Source organism: Maylandia zebra, linkage group LG20, assembly GCF_041146795.1.
Source record: "Maylandia zebra isolate NMK-2024a linkage group LG20, Mzebra_GT3a, whole genome shotgun sequence".
In the NCBI taxonomy this organism is placed as follows: Eukaryota; Metazoa; Chordata; class Actinopteri; order Cichliformes; family Cichlidae; genus Maylandia; species Maylandia zebra.
This window is the reverse complement of record NC_135186.1, coordinates 8,325,797-8,343,538: the sequence shown is the minus strand read 5'-3', so window position 1 is coordinate 8,343,538 and position 17,742 is coordinate 8,325,797. Positions and strand designations below refer to the sequence as shown.

General features: G+C 38.6%; 1 protein-coding gene across 2 annotated transcripts in view; it reads left to right on the top strand.

The window, feature by feature from the left end:
- mgll (monoglyceride lipase) overlaps nt 1-17,540 on the top strand; it is a 44,230-nt gene extending 26,690 nt beyond the window's left edge. For both annotated transcript variants that reach the window (XM_076878124.1, XM_076878123.1), the window contains 4 exons: nt 2,657-2,767; nt 3,207-3,296; nt 8,935-9,150; nt 10,872-17,540. In XM_076878124.1, coding sequence (XP_076734239.1) covers nt 2,657-2,767; nt 3,207-3,296; nt 8,935-9,150; nt 10,872-11,003 — 549 coding nt within the window. In that variant the 3' untranslated portion in view covers nt 11,004-17,540. The remainder of the gene's footprint in view (nt 1-2,656; nt 2,768-3,206; nt 3,297-8,934; nt 9,151-10,871) is intronic.
- The last annotated feature ends 202 nt before the right edge of the window (nt 17,541-17,742 follow it).

Here is a 17,742-nt window from a genome sequence, read left to right as displayed (position 1 = left end):
GCCGAGGCTTACTTGTCCTTCCTCTGTGACAGCCTTTTATGTAACGGTTCAGCAGTGCTTAGGAACTATTTGTTCAGCTTCTAAGCCCTCTGTCTCATCTCCCCTCAGTATCCATTACTCACAGTAAACAAAAATTCCCTTTGTGATGCACCGTGGCTTCAATAAAAACGCTTCTTCATTTCTAATCGGCTTGGAAAACTTACATATAATGGGTGACATTTTTTTAATGTGAGACATTAGTTCAAGTTAAACATCTCTTGGTGCACTCCCTAATTTGTCCTCTTGGCACCATTGAACAACACCATTGCATTAAGGGAATGTCTTCAGTTGTTTTTGTTGTTTTTGTTGTTTTTTTTTAGTGGTGAGTTCATACTGAATGCAACAGGTGTTCACTTATTGGCCATATAATGTTTATTAAGCCTACATCATATAATGCCACTATTTTAGCCTTCTACTCCATAAAATGTCAGTGGTGTACTCTCTGTGTACACCATGCAGTGTTAGTGGGGCAGCTGTACAGTCCATATAATATCAGAGTGTTAGCTCCTTGGGCTATTTTTTGACAGTTCGAGTCCACCCACTGACAGTGTGTAGCACTGTGTACAATACCAGCATTCATTTTGTCAACTCTAGTTCAGAGGTAGAAGAGTGTATAAGGCCTCTTATCAGCTTCTGAAAGAGCCTCTCTGTCCCAGTCATCCATCTGTCACTCTGTCTCCCTCTCTTCCCTTCCCTATTCACACTTATCTCACTCTATCAGTGCAGACCCTTTGACACAACTGCATTCATTGGCATTTTTTGGTGATATTTAACAGGCACTAAATATGCTGAACCAATCAGCCAATTTGCAGCTTTTAGCAGCCCCACCACTACCCACCACCACCAAAAAAAATGCAACTTGAAGTTGAGCATTACTTCTGTTTTTGCAGCAGTGCGTCCTGGTGTTCACATGTAGATGTTTTAGCGAAAGACAAAAATAAGAAGAAAGGGGAGATTCAGGCAGCTGCCCTCTTTTTTTCATACTCCCTGTGTGTTTGCATGCAGGCGGCGATGCGCGAGCGTGCACTTGTGTCTTTACAGAGTGAAGTTTTCTGGTGGGAACGGTTTTGTCTTCCTTTCGGTACCCTTTTTCAACAAAGCGAGGCTGTGATTGGCCCCCGGGCTGATGAATATTCACGTAGGTGACAAAGAAAGCTCCCCGCATAAACAAAGTTGAAGCCAATTAGTCTCCCACACAGAATCACTGTGCTCCCGTGCGTGTGTGTGTCATGCACTTGTTGCATACGAGAGGAGAAACCGTGCCAGAGTCGACCCTGACGAATCGATTTAGGTTTTGGCTGCCATGGAGCTGCTAATTGTCGTGGCCCTACGTTACAGAATTGAAATCACAATATGAAAAAATGTCAGCGTGGGTGCTATAGTGTGGCCCTGGTGCGGATGTTCTGTGGAGCTCAGCAGTGTTGTGCCCCCGGGGCCCATGGTCCCACACTGACATTTCTCTGTGTGGAACAATAGTAAGAAAAAATAGGGTTGGAGATCTACACAAAAGATGGCTTGTTTCATGTTAGCTGTGACCTCTGAATAGTTTTCCTACTGCTCCTTGCATCAAGACCTTTCACCTACTTTAGGACCTTTCCACTTTGATCACATTAGAAAAGACACTCCTTTTCCTCTATTGGAGTCTAAAGAAGTAAGACGTGCCGAGTCTGTCTCCTTACTGAAACCCTGTCTTTATAACTAATGCTGTTATCTGTGGTTTTCTCTGTTTTGTTAATTTTTTTCTCATTTTTTCAATTTATTTTGGGTCCCTTGAGAACAATATGCTTTATTTTTAAATAAGAAGATATCATACATCGTACATGATGAGGTTACTACTGCACTGATCAGTACACAGCGACCAGTGACAACATCCACTTTGGTGAAATCTCCACGACTGCCATTTTCTTTTTTATTTTAGATATATGTGCGTCTTTTTCTTTGGCCTAGTGAGTGCTCTCACCTTTATTTTGGTGTGTTATATAGTTTTTTTTATCAAACAACAGCTGTCGACCGTAGCACCGCAGAATCTTTCATCTACTCATGACTGGAGGCTCATGCTCGTGACAGCATGACAGGATATAAAGATTACAGCATCCTCCCTCTGCTCAGCTGTGTTGTTAGCTAGCTGCTTCTTTTGATAGGCGGATGAAGACAGAAGTACAAAGAAAAATTAGTTCTTACATAAAGAAAGCTGTGCACAACAAGTAGGCTATGATTTCTGGAAATTTACATGAATGTTGGCGTTATTAAGTGTGTTTTTTGTACACCACCAGGCAGCTGCCATTCAGTCTTATAATTTTAAGAAAAGAAAGTCGATTTCTCCCAAACCAGGATTTTCACACGTTAAAAAAAATGTTGTACATGCCCAAAGTAAAATATTTTAAGTTTTACTTTTCTAGATAATTTTAAATAATGTAAGCAAGTTTGGTAACCGCAAGAATCTTCATATCATATTTTACATACGACATCTTTAAGCAGCATATAAAATTAAAGAGGAAAATTCAAAATTAAGTGACAGAAGCATGACATGCGGGCAATAGATTTAAAGAAATAGCTTGACAAATATTATTTGTATTACAGTTTCATTAAGCTAATATGTTCTGCATTTCTTTTATAGGGTGGTGCTATCTCAATCCTGACAGCCTGTGAAAGACCTGGTGATTTTGTTGGAGTGGTTCTGATAGCTCCCCTGGTCCAGATGAACCCGGAGTCAGCCACACCATTCAAGGTACCACATACCAATCACCGACCCTTTAAACCACTATTCTCTTCTTTCTGTTCTTTTTCTCTCCTCTCCCAACCCAAGAGGCAGTTATCTTACTTTACTCAGGTTTGCTGTGGATGGTGTCTATAATACTTATAATACTGGCACCTTTTATTTTGTGTGTTTCAAAGGCAACAATCAGTTCAGGTATCACTAGAGCTGCATAAATGGCCTCTCACTGAGTCTTTGATACAAGTATGTCCCAAGTGTGGCCAATCTCTGACAAATCTCACAGAGGAGGCTGTTTTAACAGAAATAAATGACTTTTTTATTCCTTATTTTATGAATTAAAAGTCTAACACTAATACATAATAGTGCAATATTTAAAACCAAAATAGGAGAAGGAAACAGTCTTCATGAATGATGTCACATGAAAATAAGCTATGCTCTTCTCTGTTTGTAGGTTTTCATGGCAAAACTGCTGAACCACATGCTGCCCAGCCTCACTATGGGCTCCATCGAGTCCAAATGGCTCTCACGGGACAAGAGGCAGGTGAGAGACTGATGCTGGCAATGTGTGTTTTGGGTGGCTGAGCACTCTTGTTGTTTGAAATTGAAATATCACTCACTGAGACTGTGGGAAATAGAATTTTCAAGGTGTAAATTTGTCCACGGTTGATTGTCTACGCTAATGTCAAGTCACACTATGTTTATTGTCCAATCCCATGCCAAAACACCACATCTTTGTAGACACTGTACGCCTTTTCCAAACAGCAGGACAGGTTTGCGTGCGTTTATTGGTTGTGTTATTTTGTAAACACAGTACATGCTACACACCCATACTTTGTAGTGCCCCTAGAGACATCCCTGGAGAAACAGAAACAAATTCTCATGGCATGTCACCACGCCTAAATTTTGCACGAATTTGAGTCTGCGTGTGTGTGTGTGTGTGTGTGTATGCCTAGTTTACATCAACATTCCTACATCCTGCTGCTTCTGCTTCCTACAGTCAGTCAGAGGAAGTTGTGTTCTTCCAGATACAAGAATAAACAATAGCAGATAAATACTGAATCAAAGGATGTAATCATGTAACAGGTAATCTAGGCACACAGGTATCCAACTGCATAATGAGACTATGTGATACGATATTGTTACTAGAAGGAAAGTTGCAGGGGTGGATCATACTTTGCTCTGATTTCTCACTGTAACCTTTTCTTCATGTGTTTTCAGTAAAGTAGAAAGCTCAATTTCACAACTGAATATGAAACCGTTCGGTAGCCTTATGTTGTTTTATTCATTGGGAATGAACGTCTCAGTCAAGTTCGGTACATAAATGTTCATGGCCTCAAGATGTTCTTTCACCAAAAGACAGGAGAAAAGTAAAAAAACTAAATGAAATTTGCTGTTGCAGGATTTATATTTCTTTTTTCATCATCTACCACCAATCAGCTCACAAACGATCTTATGATGAGCTTAATGAATACTTTTTTGTATTGGTCCTTTTTGCTCCTGTAACTGCAAGTCATTGTTATTTAGTGAACATGCAGTGACACTACTTGTGTCACTAGTTGTGTAATATTCAAGATGCACACAACAGTGTCCACTGATCAGTTTGCTGATTGTCGCATAACAAACAAATGCAAAATGTTACTAATTTTAAAATGAGGGATGATAAAGCATGATGCAGAACCATAAACGAAGCATTGATGCACATACATAAAGATACAAAGTCCACCATGCTACAAGACCCTGCAGCAGTTACATTCTTGCACGTTATCTTTAAAACGTGAAATACAATCTTTAACATTTAATACAAAAAACAGTGAAAAAAATAGGTTGAAAAGAAATAATAAACTATTACTCTCATCAAAACATTTTGAAGTTAATTTATTTCATTTTGTAGCCCAAAGTTTTCGATGATAGATTAGATGGAAGGATGTCGTCTACAGCACGAGGTTTCACAGTCTCCTGGGCTGATGTGGTGTCATTAGTCAAGCCACCTGTGACAATAGAGGAATGCTCTTTCTGTCAAAGTCAGCCACAGCTGTGCTTACATAGATGCTGAATAGACATGAGTAACTGTATGACTTATGTGACAGCTACTTGTAACTACATGTTTAATGTCAGAGAAACAGGGAATTCCCTCTCCGATTTACCTCCTTAGCTTCCTTTTTCCTCCTTTTTCCTTTCTGCTTCCTTTTAACATAACTCCACTTTATCATCCTGCTTCGCTCACATTTTTATTTCTAAATAAAACTCACTGTCCATTTATTAGCGACCATTTGTTCCCGCTTCCCCTCCAACTGCCACAGATTTCCCAGGAGTCTTTTCATTTTCATGCCCATATTTTCTCCCTGAGAACAACTTTTCTCCCTTCAGCGTTATGCCATATTTGGAGAAAACTACAGTATGTATTTGCTTGTTCATTCTAGGCTGTGCACACCCTTTCTAAATGTGTAACACATATCTTCTCATAGTTGTATATTGCGAGAAATTAGAAAATGATTAGGCTTGCAAGATCTTGCATTTATTACAAGTTGTATTAACATTTAAGTGGGGTTTTTATTGAGCATTCTAACAAATTAAAATTAAAAAAAATTAAATATTAATTTACTTGTATGAGTTTTAACAACTTGAACACATAAAATGTATTTCTCCAGCATATACTGTAATCTATAATGCAGTTCAAACGTGTTGTAGCTTCCAGCTAATTTTAAATCAAAACACTGACCACAACCTGGCCAGATGTATTTGGCATCTGTTACCATGGTGATTTAAGCCAGGTAAAGGAGAGGAGTAAGAAAATGGCCAGTTTAACTCGCTTTATCTATCAGTGGTTTTAACTTTTAGGGTGATTGGGTGATGGCAAAATGAAATCCGCCATATATTATGTTAATTTTTGAATGAAAACAACTGAATCCTCATTTAGTCTGTTGTCATCACATCCTTTAGTGTGTACAGAATGTTGTGGTAGCAACCGGGAGAATTGTTTTTGTTCAGTCAGTTGCGTGCTGAAGAAAGAGAGGGAAAAGAAGCAGACAGTTGTCAAACCAAAGATAAGTGATATGCAGCGTCGTGAGAATCCAGCAATGACCGGCAGACCAAGGCCAAACAACATGCAACCTGCAGGGACTTCGTATCATCATGGCAGGCCCAGTTTTCCACCAAGAGTAAGGCACAATCTGAAGCAGGATAATGCTGGACTCAGAGCCCAACTGGAAGAGACTCAGTGTCAGCTACACATGTGTAAATCCAGTCTTAGAGAAGCAAACACGAAGGCCTTGTATTTTGAGAGTCAGGTGGATGAGTATCGCAGAAAGTTCTACTATTTGGATATAGAAACTGAGAAGACAATCAACGATCTGAAAAAGCAGCTGGACGCAGCGCTCAGTAATGAAACCAAGTCTTACCTGCAGGACATTCACACGCTCAAATTTGAGCTTCGTGAAGCTAAAATTGAACGAATCAACAATGCAAACAGGTTGATTCTAGCAGATAAGATCATGCATAAGCTTACTTCTAACCTGGGCGATGCCAACAAGAAGCTGCAGCAGCCGAACAGAAACTCTATAGACACCCAAACGATGATCAGTGACGCTCCTTCAAAGAACCAGTGCTGTGAGATGCAACAGATGTGCATTGACCAACTCCAGCAGCAGCTTCAAAACGCTAAGGAAGAACTGAAGAAGCAAGCTGAGGAACACGAGGATGAGAAAGAGGCTTTACGCTCTGAAATTAAGCAACTTAAAGGCCTCAAAGAACAAAATGAGGAGAAGCTGATGAGTTTAGAGAAAGAGCTAAACGACACGAAAGCTTCCTACATCGCACTCCTGGAGGAGCAAAAGAAGGAGAATGCTAACTTCACACAGGCACTGCAAAAAGAAGAGGAGGAGAAGGCCTCACTTCTAAAGACTCTGAAGGAGCAAGAGGACATGGAGAAGAGATTGGAGGAACTCACGTCTATAATCAATGAGTTAGAACAAGAGTCGGAAGAGAGGAAGAGGAGTTGCTGGCCTTTTAGGTTCTTTTCTTAACTGGCATCTGTCAGTCTGTATTAAAAAATGAATAAATAAATGTGTTTTATGAAATAGCCTTTCAGTCTTGTGCTTTTGTTTAGGTGACAACATGAGTGCACAGTTTTGGGGCAACATTTTGAATACGTTAGGGCAATAAAATGACTGGGTAACACCTTAAAATAAAAAAATTCAAATGAAACTTTACACAACTTAAAATTCACAACCATTACTTGAATTTACTTACAGTACAATAAAAAAAAATGAAAAACCTGACTTTTCCCCTCATTCTTATGTTCTTAGGTATTTGTAGGTAAATATAATTACATTTAAATTCAAATAAGATACACTGAAATTACATTTAATTACAAGGGAATTACATCCATAGATGTGGGCTGTATTATAAAGTGTTACCAAGGACTTTAGTTAAGGTTAGCAGAAGATCACATTTTCCCTGATACATTTGAAGTTTGCATGAAATACTTCACATTATAAGTATAATTTTTTTCAAAGAAACAATGGAAATGACTGAAAAGCTGTCAGAGCTGTTGCATTTAAATGTAGCCAATAGGGACAAAATATTGTTTATATATTAATATTGTTTCTTGCAGATACAGTATCAGGTAAAATATTTTATACATGTACATATATATATATATATATATATATATATATATATATATATATATATATATATATATATATATATATATATATATATATATATATATATATATATATATATATATATGCGCGACTAAGGGCATAATTAAAGAGAATGTAAGTGTATTTTATTTAAAAGTAAATTGTTAAGTAAATTGTAAAGTAAAAGTAAATTAACAATCTAAAAGTAAATTGTTATTATACTTAGCTACAAATATTGGGTTAACAACTCAGGTTTTTAAGGGAAATAGTAGTAGTAGTAGTAATTTTGCAGGAAAACAAAAAAATGTGTGGGTTGAGTGGGTTTTCTCCGGATACTCCGGCTTCCTCCCACATTCAAAATATGTGCAGTTAGTGAGGATAGGTTAATTGGAAATTTCCCATAGGTGTGAATGCAGGAGTGAATGGTTGTCTGTGTCTATGTGTTAGCCCTGCGACAGACTGGCAACCTGTCCAGGTTGAACCCTGCCTCCCGCCCTAAGGCAGCTGGGATAGGCTCCAGCCCCCTCCCATGACCCTGAAAAAGGAGAAGTGGAAATGAATGGATGGATGGATGGAACAAAAAATAGATAGATGCATAGGAATAAGGGGGTAACAAGTGAAGTGGAGTGGCTTAACCTTGCCTAACTTCTAGGTCTTTTATGTTTTAAGTGAAAGAAATTAAATTAGACGTGGCTCCATCAGTTTAAGGTCACATAGGCCTGCACATTTATTTTATTCTGATAAGTTGGCAAGGGAATTTTAATGTTGATAAATAATAGAATATCCATCATAGAGATATATAGGGACATATAATGAACATTAAATAAACCTGTAAAAAACAGATGTAAAAAGGCAAGGCAGTTAATATGAATGTCAGTGAATGTGACATCTGTTATAGAGCGCTTTGAGTACTCTGAGAGAGTAGAAAAGCGCTATATAAGAATCAGTCCATTTACCATTTATATATTAATATTGTTTCTTGCAGATACTGTAAAATACAATTTTCCACATTTCACACTGTGTACTTTTGAAAAGTTTTTCTCACAGTTTTCTGTTATAAGTTTGGTTTGAGAAACAAAGTGAATATTTGATCACTGTACTAGCTGTTAGATTCAGCATTTAAAATGCAGAAAGGACTCTTTATTGTTCATCTGCTCTTAGGAGACTCCAGGCCATCTGTGCATGAGCGACCGTTTTCCCTTTTAATTTGTACCATTTTTCTTCTGGCTGACACGTTTGTGCAATTTATTGCCCACAGTAGCGCTGCATGCATCTAATTGTACACAGACTCTCACTGATGATGTAGAGGTGTCAAAAACTTAAAAACTTGGCATTACAGGGTTGAAGGAGCATTTGTGCTCTATGAAAGGATTGCTGAGTTGAGTTAAGCCTGACCAAAATTATTTCTCTGAGCTTAATTAGAAAGAGGAACAGCAGGAATGAACTTACATTGATATCAGTCCAACATCCGGTGGAGAGAGATGATAAACCAAAGCATCTCCACCCTGGCCTCTTTTGTTTCTCTCCTGTCAGGTGGAGGCATATGACGCTGATGAGCTAAACTATCACGGCGGGATGCGAGTATCATTCGGCATGCAGCTGATGGCGGCAGTGGAGCGTATGCAGAGGGAGATCCCGTCCATCAGCTGGCCCTTCCTGCTCCTTCACGGTGACGCCGACAAACTCTGTGACATCAGAGGCTCCAGGATGATGTATGACAATTCACCGAGTACAGACAAGAAAATCAAGGTGTGTATGGTTAATTTACAGAAAACTGTATCTGTAGAACTGCCTTAGGTTCAACAAGGTGTTGGAAACATTCCTCTAAGATTTAGATTCATATTGATAGATTAGCATCACATAGTTGGTGAAGATTTGTTGACTCATTGTCATGTTCAATACACCAGTTTGACATGATATGAATAAAACATGCCATGCTGGAAGCAGCCATCAGAAGATGGATGGTTGGATGGTGGTGGTCAGCAACAGTACACGCTGGGTACAATGCTCAGTTGGCACTAAGGAGCCCAATTACACCACCAGCAACACACTAAACTATTAGCACGAAGCAGGACTGCTTCATGCTTTAATGGTGCTGTAGAAATAAAATAAAATTGAATTGAGTTGAGTTGAACTGAATGTTGTTTATGCCAAATTCTCTCCCTACTATCTCAACGTTGAAGCTGAAATCGAGAGTCATCAGACCAAACAACACAATTTCTGGTCTTTTGATATCCAATTTTGGTGAGCAGGTGTGAAACACAGACTCAGTTTTCTGTTCTTAGCTGAGAGGACTGGGGTGGTCTTCTGCTGCTTGAAGGTTCAATCTATTGTGCACTGAGAGAAATTGTTATGCATATCTTGGTTAGTTGGTTATTTGACTTATTGTTGCCTTCTTGTCAGTTCAAAGCAGTGTGACCATTACCGTGACATCTGACAGTGTCCAGGAAAATCCCAGTAGATTAGCAGTTTCTGAAATACTCCAAATACACCAAACGCCATGCCACGTTCAAAGTCATTTAAATTATGTTTCTTCCCCATTTTGATGGTTGGCCTGAATTTCAGCAGGTCTATATGTCTAAATACACTGATATGTTTAAATATTTGCGTTAATAAAGTTTCAGATGAGCGTTTATAAAGTGCAACAACTGAACGTGACACAGTGCATAAATATGGTGAATAACGTTGCCTCCAGCATTAAAGGTGTCTTCTGACACTTTAAAAATGATGATTCGAGATTACAAAGCTGAGGTCTTTGTGTTTGATTAATACAGAGACTGTCCGTCATTAAAACTCGTTGTTATTAAAATATAACATAGAGATGGGTGGCAAACTAAAGGAAAAATATACAAAGCCTTGACTTTACAGTCAGGGATTTTACACAATGCTGTGAAGCATTTTACAGTGATGTGATGCAACACATGCCTATACCTGTATTACATTATGAAATGCAGCTTAAACCTCTTAAATCCAAAGAGCTTCAACACTGGTATTTGTAAAGAGGGAAGTTTCACACACTATGTTGTCACATGGTTCATCACATGGAGGTTAAAAAGAGGATGAACAAGAGACATGAGAATGAGACACATGAGAAGTGAAATCAGATATAATGAATGTTCTGTTTTCGTGCAGCACAGTGAGACAGATAGTGCAGGGAGCAGAAAATCAAGTGGTGCTTGTGAGGCTCAGATGCTTCTTTATCACATGTTTTATCAAAGTAATAATTGGACCAAATGCAGGGGCTTTCCACGTTAGTTCAAGCTGTAAACGGAAGTCATTTGATCACAGCAAAATGTTTGGTGTGATCAAATGACTTTTGTATTAAATCCCTGTAGGTTTGGCAAAGCAGGAAGAACCCGTTGCAACTTTGAACACACTGCAAGTTGTTAAAAAGCATTGTAGAACAAAAATGAAATGGTTTTACATACATCCCTCTGATCGTTTCTTATCATTTCTAAATGTTATCCCAGATCTACGAAGGAGGCTACCACGCTCTTCACCATGACCTCCCTGAGGTGGCTGAGTCCGTGCTAAAGGAGCTGACCACCTGGATCACAGAGCACATCCCAGCTGCAACATCGCAGGAAGCGCAAGGCTCCTAAATGTATGGCCTGCACACCTCTGTTGAAGCTCTGAGGAAACTGCCAATCTCGTCATAAAATGCCTGCTCACGTTCCTGTAGTGCGTCAGGCGTAATAATACTACTGCACTTTCCTGTCTGGGAGTTATTTGGGCATACTGATGGACATTATAGTCTCTGTATAACAGGTTTATTAGCAAATCCTCTGGGCTACTGTAAAAAAAAAACACACACACTCTTCCTCCTATCTGTACATCAGGCCACTGATATAAATTGGGCAATAGGGTCAGTTCTTATTGTAAATACTCTGTAGCAATGGTCAGCATCATGGCAAAATTTCTGATCAGGGATGTGCCTCATGTGTTTATATGCTTCACATCATCTCCACTGAACTGCTCGTGTGCAGCTTTCAGAGAGTAAAGACTGTCACAAACTTTACTCCCTAAAAGCAAGGGTTCGAAGTGCAATAATGGGTATGGCCTTTCATTTTCTCATTTTATAAACAGGCCAGATCTTTTAAATATTAATAACAGAGGCAGCAGAATACAGAAGCATTTCTTTCTGCCTCAACTACCATTAACAGACTGGGTTAGAGGTCAGGAACAGAAGGAGGTTGGCACCTTTGGAGCGGTTGTCGGTTCAGGGATGCATGAATACTTAATAGATAACATATCATTTAGCGACACTGAATAGCCATCTTAAAGTCTCCTTAGTTTACTCCACCATACTCTCTGACCTTATCCCATCTCCTCTTCCTCTCCTGCCTCCTCACTGACTGCGCTGTTTTGTAATATCACATTTCTGATAAAGGCAGCTTTTATAGAGCTGATCAGAAGCATATACTGAAAGCACTCTATATGTAATAGTCTTCTCCTGACTTCCTCTTTGCTTGATCTGAGGACAGATGGTTAGCCTAAAGACAGATGGTTGACAGTGATACATCATATGAGGATAAGGTACTGTAGTCAGTCTAAATCCAGATGATGATCTAGCTTCATAAATTTTGTCCTAATGACGATATAAGTACTTCTTATCTGCCTAACTGAGTGACCGATTATTAAAATAGTTTTCCATATAGGTGCTATGTATGCGATCCTAGTCAAGAGTGTAAGATGGGGCTAAATTATTCAGATGAAACTGCTTTGAATCGCTCTGCAGGTGGGAGGTCAAAGGTGAAGTGTTCTCTGACCTTTATGGCCGTAGTCGAGCTCACTGTCAGTTGTTCACTGAGGCCAAGCCTTGATTGATTAAGTTCAGGCTGCAAACTTAGGGGGCCAGCTATAAAGTGAAAGGGGAACATGACATGACTTTATTCCAGGAAGCAGCCAGTCTGGCTTCGTTTTTTTTTAATCTTGTTCTGTAAAACTAACCTTTGATGTTCTTAAAGTATAGGGACATCAAAGGTGAGGACAAGGGGCCGTTCAAAGGGTTAGCATTTAAAATCAGCTCTTGCTCGATGTGGGTTTTCAGCTGAACCACAGCAATAATGTCAAAGCAGCCTACATTTGTGGTTTGTCAGTAATTACAAACTAGACAGACACGCTCTGAACTACCTATTTGATAGTGTCGTGTAGACTGTAATTACTGGTCACATACACTTAGCTTTTACCTGTTCGTCAAGCACAATGAGGTTTCAGATTATTAAACGTGCACCGCTCACAACTTGGAAAGCAATTAGGGTCTTTTGTGGTGCTTAATTTTTGACACCAGACATCCGTGATACCGCTTTTAGTGACTCGTTCTGTGGTGAACACATCCAGTAAGCAGTTCTTTGATAGAGATTCAACTGGCCAGCCTGTTTTCTTTTTTTTTCTTTTTTCGGTATTACCCGGAGTTCAAAGAGACTCATGCACATAGTGAAGGGGGAAGCTTGCTGCTGTAACCACGGTTACTCTTGTTTAGTCATAGCAGCAGCAGTGTGGCAGAAGAGTCCTTTTTTTCTTTTTGACATGTGTTGTCACCACGGTGACCACGAAAAGACTGACAGAATGAGAGCAATTTCTGGCCTCTCTGTCTTTATGTCTCTTCCCTTCACCCCGCCTTGTCTCACCCATACTATTTTTTCTTTGTTTGTTTGTTTGTTTATTTTTTAGCCACAGTAACCGGTGCTCTTTGTTCCATCCATCATGCAAGCCTTTGTTCTACTACATACTCAAACATTGTGTACCCTCAGCCACCCACACTGTCCCTAGTGGCCAATTATCAGAGCTGCAACAGGTTATATTGTAAAGTGTTCAGATACAATTTTTATTCTTTTTTTCTGATTCTTGGACCATATGGCTGAGACCAAGGGTGCTAGATGTAGGTGGGAGGAAGGGGCCATTAAATCTTTTTTCTTTCTTCAGCTTCTTCTTTAGGTGAGCTGGTGTGCTTTAAATCAGAAAATGGGTTTCTGCAACATTAACCAACAAGAAAGACTTTTACATCGCAGCAAAACAATCAGAAGGAGCAATTTAAAATGTCATATTAAAGACATTTTAGTCTGACGTTGTTTTGCTCCCAGTATGAAAAGATTACATAAAATGACTGATGATGAGGGAAAAGGCTCTATTATCAGGACTGGCTTAGGCAGTAGACCATGTGTTTTTTTTTGGGAGGGGGTTGTGGGAAGGAGAGGTTATCATAAGGTCAGTAGTTTGACTTCCAGGTCTGATATCTTTAAGAGCTTTTTGCCCACCTGCTTTGAAATAAGTCAAGCGTGACACATACTTTAACTTTAAATGTGACCTGAAGTCGCTTACTTACAAACGTTGATGTGGCTTCTTCTTCTATTAACATCTTTCCTGGTGTTTTCAGACTGAACTGCGTCAGCTGTATTATCGAGTTGCATTAGAAAATAAAATAATTAATCGTTATCGGCAGAGTGCTTTCCATAATGTGAAAAAAATAGCATTGAATACAAAATACAACATGAGACATGAAAGCAAACAAATCAGTGTAGAAGAGGGAATAAATAGAAGGAACTTCAGGATGTAAGTGCATCCTCTTCTCTATTTTTACAGACGTCAAAAAATACTTTGCCAGAACAAATATTGGATTACTTTGCAGCGGGTGCAGACATAGATGGAGATGTAAATGTATTCATCAGTCCCGATGGGAGTCAGACCCTTAACCTCAACTGAACTGCAGGGGTTTTTATCACCAGCCCTTCAAACACAATCTGCTCCTGATTAGGCTGCAGCAGGAACAGCGCACACAAGTGTCGCGCGGTCCCAGTTTTATTCAAACTCATAATAGCACCCCTGCTGCAACGCATCAGCGCGATTGTTTCAGCCTCGCAGGATCCTGCGTAATTTCAAAAAGCTGTACCTGTCAGACTACATGAGTGCATAATACTGCTGTCGCTGGCTACGGGGGTGGAGAGAGATGGAGATATGGTGAGAGGGGAAGAGAAAGAAAAAGGAGAGGAGAGAAGCTGTCAGTAACCATGGCAGCACTGTTTTTTTGTTTTTTTTTTCAGAGTAAAAATGTGAATTCATTAATGCTACAGGAAGTGTGCCAGACGTTTGTGTGCTTTCAGGGCCGGTTGTCCATTTGCTGCTCTGAGGATTCCCTTTTGTGTGAGCACTGAGATAAGAGAGCAAATAATTAGCATCATCAGCTCACAGTGAATAATAAGAGCTGCGCACACTCAGTGAATTTGAAAAAAAAAAAAAAAGACTGTCTAGTCTGCTGTTTGGTCCAAAAACATACTATTCCCATTGAATGATTTCGAAGACATAACAAGGCCTTTTATCACATAGGTTTGTGCATTTTCCCTATGGAAGCAAAACCTTTTCACTGGATTTGAGTCCTTTCTTAATAAAGTGTAGTCCCCTTATATTGTCTTTACATCTTGTGAAGGCTTGTAAGCCATCACATGCTCCCTTTTCCCTGATATGTATCCTTACAAGCATGGAGTGAGAGAAGGAATGCCATAAATGTGCACATATATTACTCTATTAATAAATGATAATCCACTTGACTGTTAAGGTCCTTCAGTTTTTAGGCTTAGGAAGTTGAAATTAAAGTAGAGAAAAGAATGAGGGCAGGAAACCACTCAATCTAATTTGGCTGCAGCTTTCATAAAGAAATGTGTCACAGCTGGCCTACAGGGTGATGTAATTAGGCCACTTCAGTTTAATGTTTGTCATTTTTTTATTTCGACTGTATGACTGTTTCTAAGAGAAGAGCTGTTTTATGCTAATAAGCCTGAGGTGCAAAGGCCAGTCTTTATGTAGTTTTATAAGATTAAAGTGCACTTGAAAGATTCAGTTCGCATGAATGGGGCTCTGGAGTGAATGCTGAAGAAAGCAGCAAGAATTGAAGGGGTCGTCTTCCAAAGTGAATGTAAATCCAGGAAAACGGTTTTATCTTATTGTCGTAATCATGTGTGTAGAAACAAAAACAGATGCTCCAGGTTGTTAACACGTAAACCTTTAAATGTTTGAATCGTCATAACTGTGTTTTGGAGCAACGCCCCAGCTCAAATCTTGCTGTTCTAACTGACAGTTTTGACAAACTTGATTTGTTTCCAGCCGTCACGCTGCTTGGTTGCTGAACACAATTGTAATACTCTGTACATAGAAATGCTAATGAAGAAATGAAGACTACATTGTATTTTACATATCTTTTATTTATCTTGTATTTATAGAAATTCATTTAATGTATAGGCATCAAAGTACTGATAACACATCACGACAAGGCACTTTTTTTATACCACAATCCAATCGCTCATTGAGTTTCCCATCTATTCAAGACTTCATAACACTTTTGTTGTTATGGAAACTGGTTGACGGTTGTATGTTTGTACAGTTAAGCAACCCAGAAAATGTATGGCAGTGTTTCTGAAAAGACTCTGTCTACTGAAGTTCATGTCTTGAAAAACGTCACACACTGTCTTTGTCAAAGATTTTTGTTTAAACTTCCAGATTTTAATTTGACTTTTTTTTTTGTTCTTTTTAAAATATATATATATATTTTTAAAAAATGATTAACAACCAAAGGGTGTTACTGCTAAAGGTTTGTTGCCTTGTACTTCTTTATCAAATTAGATTTTCAGGAAGTTGTTTTCTCATTTTGATCTTTATCTAAGGTGAAATAAACATGAGTGCAAAACATTTACGTAACACCTGCAATTTATACACCACGCAAACTACTGAAAGAAAAAAAAAACAGTTATCAGGTTTTCAAGCAGATAAAAAAGCAACTCTAATCAATTTGGGGAAATTTTTAATTTCATATAATTGAAGAGATTTTTGTGACAATAACTTTTGTACATTTATTTTTGAATTGTATTCTGGTTGTTGTCTGTGCCTTATTATGCTAATGAATGTGGTTTTATGCTCACTTGTGAGTCTGTGAGTGTTTTCTGCACTTGAAGCATCTGTTTCTCTGTTTACTCTTTTCTGAGTGCGTGTGTGTGAGTGTGTGTGGTCATGTCTGTTTCCGTTCCTGGTTGAGTAATTGTGTCTTTCTGCTTATCGTCTTCCTGTCTGTCTGTCTGTTTTCACTGATGTCTGTCTAAATTTCTGTCTTTATCGTAGGTCTAAGCAGGTTGGGGTTGAAAACTGTTTCCGAGTCTTTCAGTACAGGCTCAGCTAATACCTCCCAGATTCTTTAAAGACCTGTTTTGTCTAAGCCATTTAGAGAAATGCAATATTTAACACAAAAATTGATGCATTTGGCTTGCTAATATGGCAACAGTGTTGCTGGGTTGTCTTAAAGTTATTTATTTTGCTCCCAGTGGGACTCAACAGAAAAAACAGGAAGTTCAATCAATCACATAATAATAATAACAATAATAATGATACGAGGGTTTGTAAAACAACAGAAATAACATGCAGATTTTTCCATTCTGACCGCTGTGTATTGAACGCCTACATTATTTAAGTGCTGTGAGGTTAAAATTATAACTCTAGAAAGTCTCACAGTTATGTCGTCTGTCTTAGAGAGTCCAACATTTACTTTAATCTGTGTTTGTGTCAGTATTTCATTTTGATTTTTAAGGGTGGCACGGTAGCCTTCTTGGTAGGAAAAGCTCGACATCTTGATAAGCTGAGGAATTTTGGCACTGCGGACAAAATTGTAAACACAAACCCTAACGTCATCTTCGTAATCGTGCATTTGCAATGTCAAATCAATCAAATGGTTAGTGTTTAGAGACCATACACCACAACCTACAAAAAAAAGGATTTGTTTTGTTTTTTTATGACAAAACTTTATTGAGTCTTCCTTATTAAATTTTTTTTCTCAGTTTATGTAGTACTGGATGTACTTTATGTTAACAGTGTTGATGTGAAAAATATGCCAGTTTTTAAACATTTTCTACTCCTCTAAAGACCGTAGTGCACACTTTCATTTAACATTGTCCTATACTTCTCATACTTCGCACTGATGCATTATAGTCACATCATAGGTTGAGTGTCAGCATTTGACATTTTACTTCAAATCTGGCACAAAATTGTATATAATATGTAATAATGGAAATACTTCTGAATGGCTGAATGGCAACTTATTTGTTACTAGACTGTTGATAATGTCCATACTCTCTTACAGAATAAATGACTGTTTAACTGAACAGGCTGGCTGGCTGGACTTACTGCTGTCTCAATTCTGTTATGTGGCTGGGTATGCATAAAGAGGGGAGGTTATCAGTCATCTTCATTGTTATTATTTTATTTTGAAATCACATGTAGCTCATGACCTTAACATTTAAGGTCACGATTAAGGTCATAAAAAGAACAGAGTATCACATGTGAGAATTTTTCAAATTTCTCAAA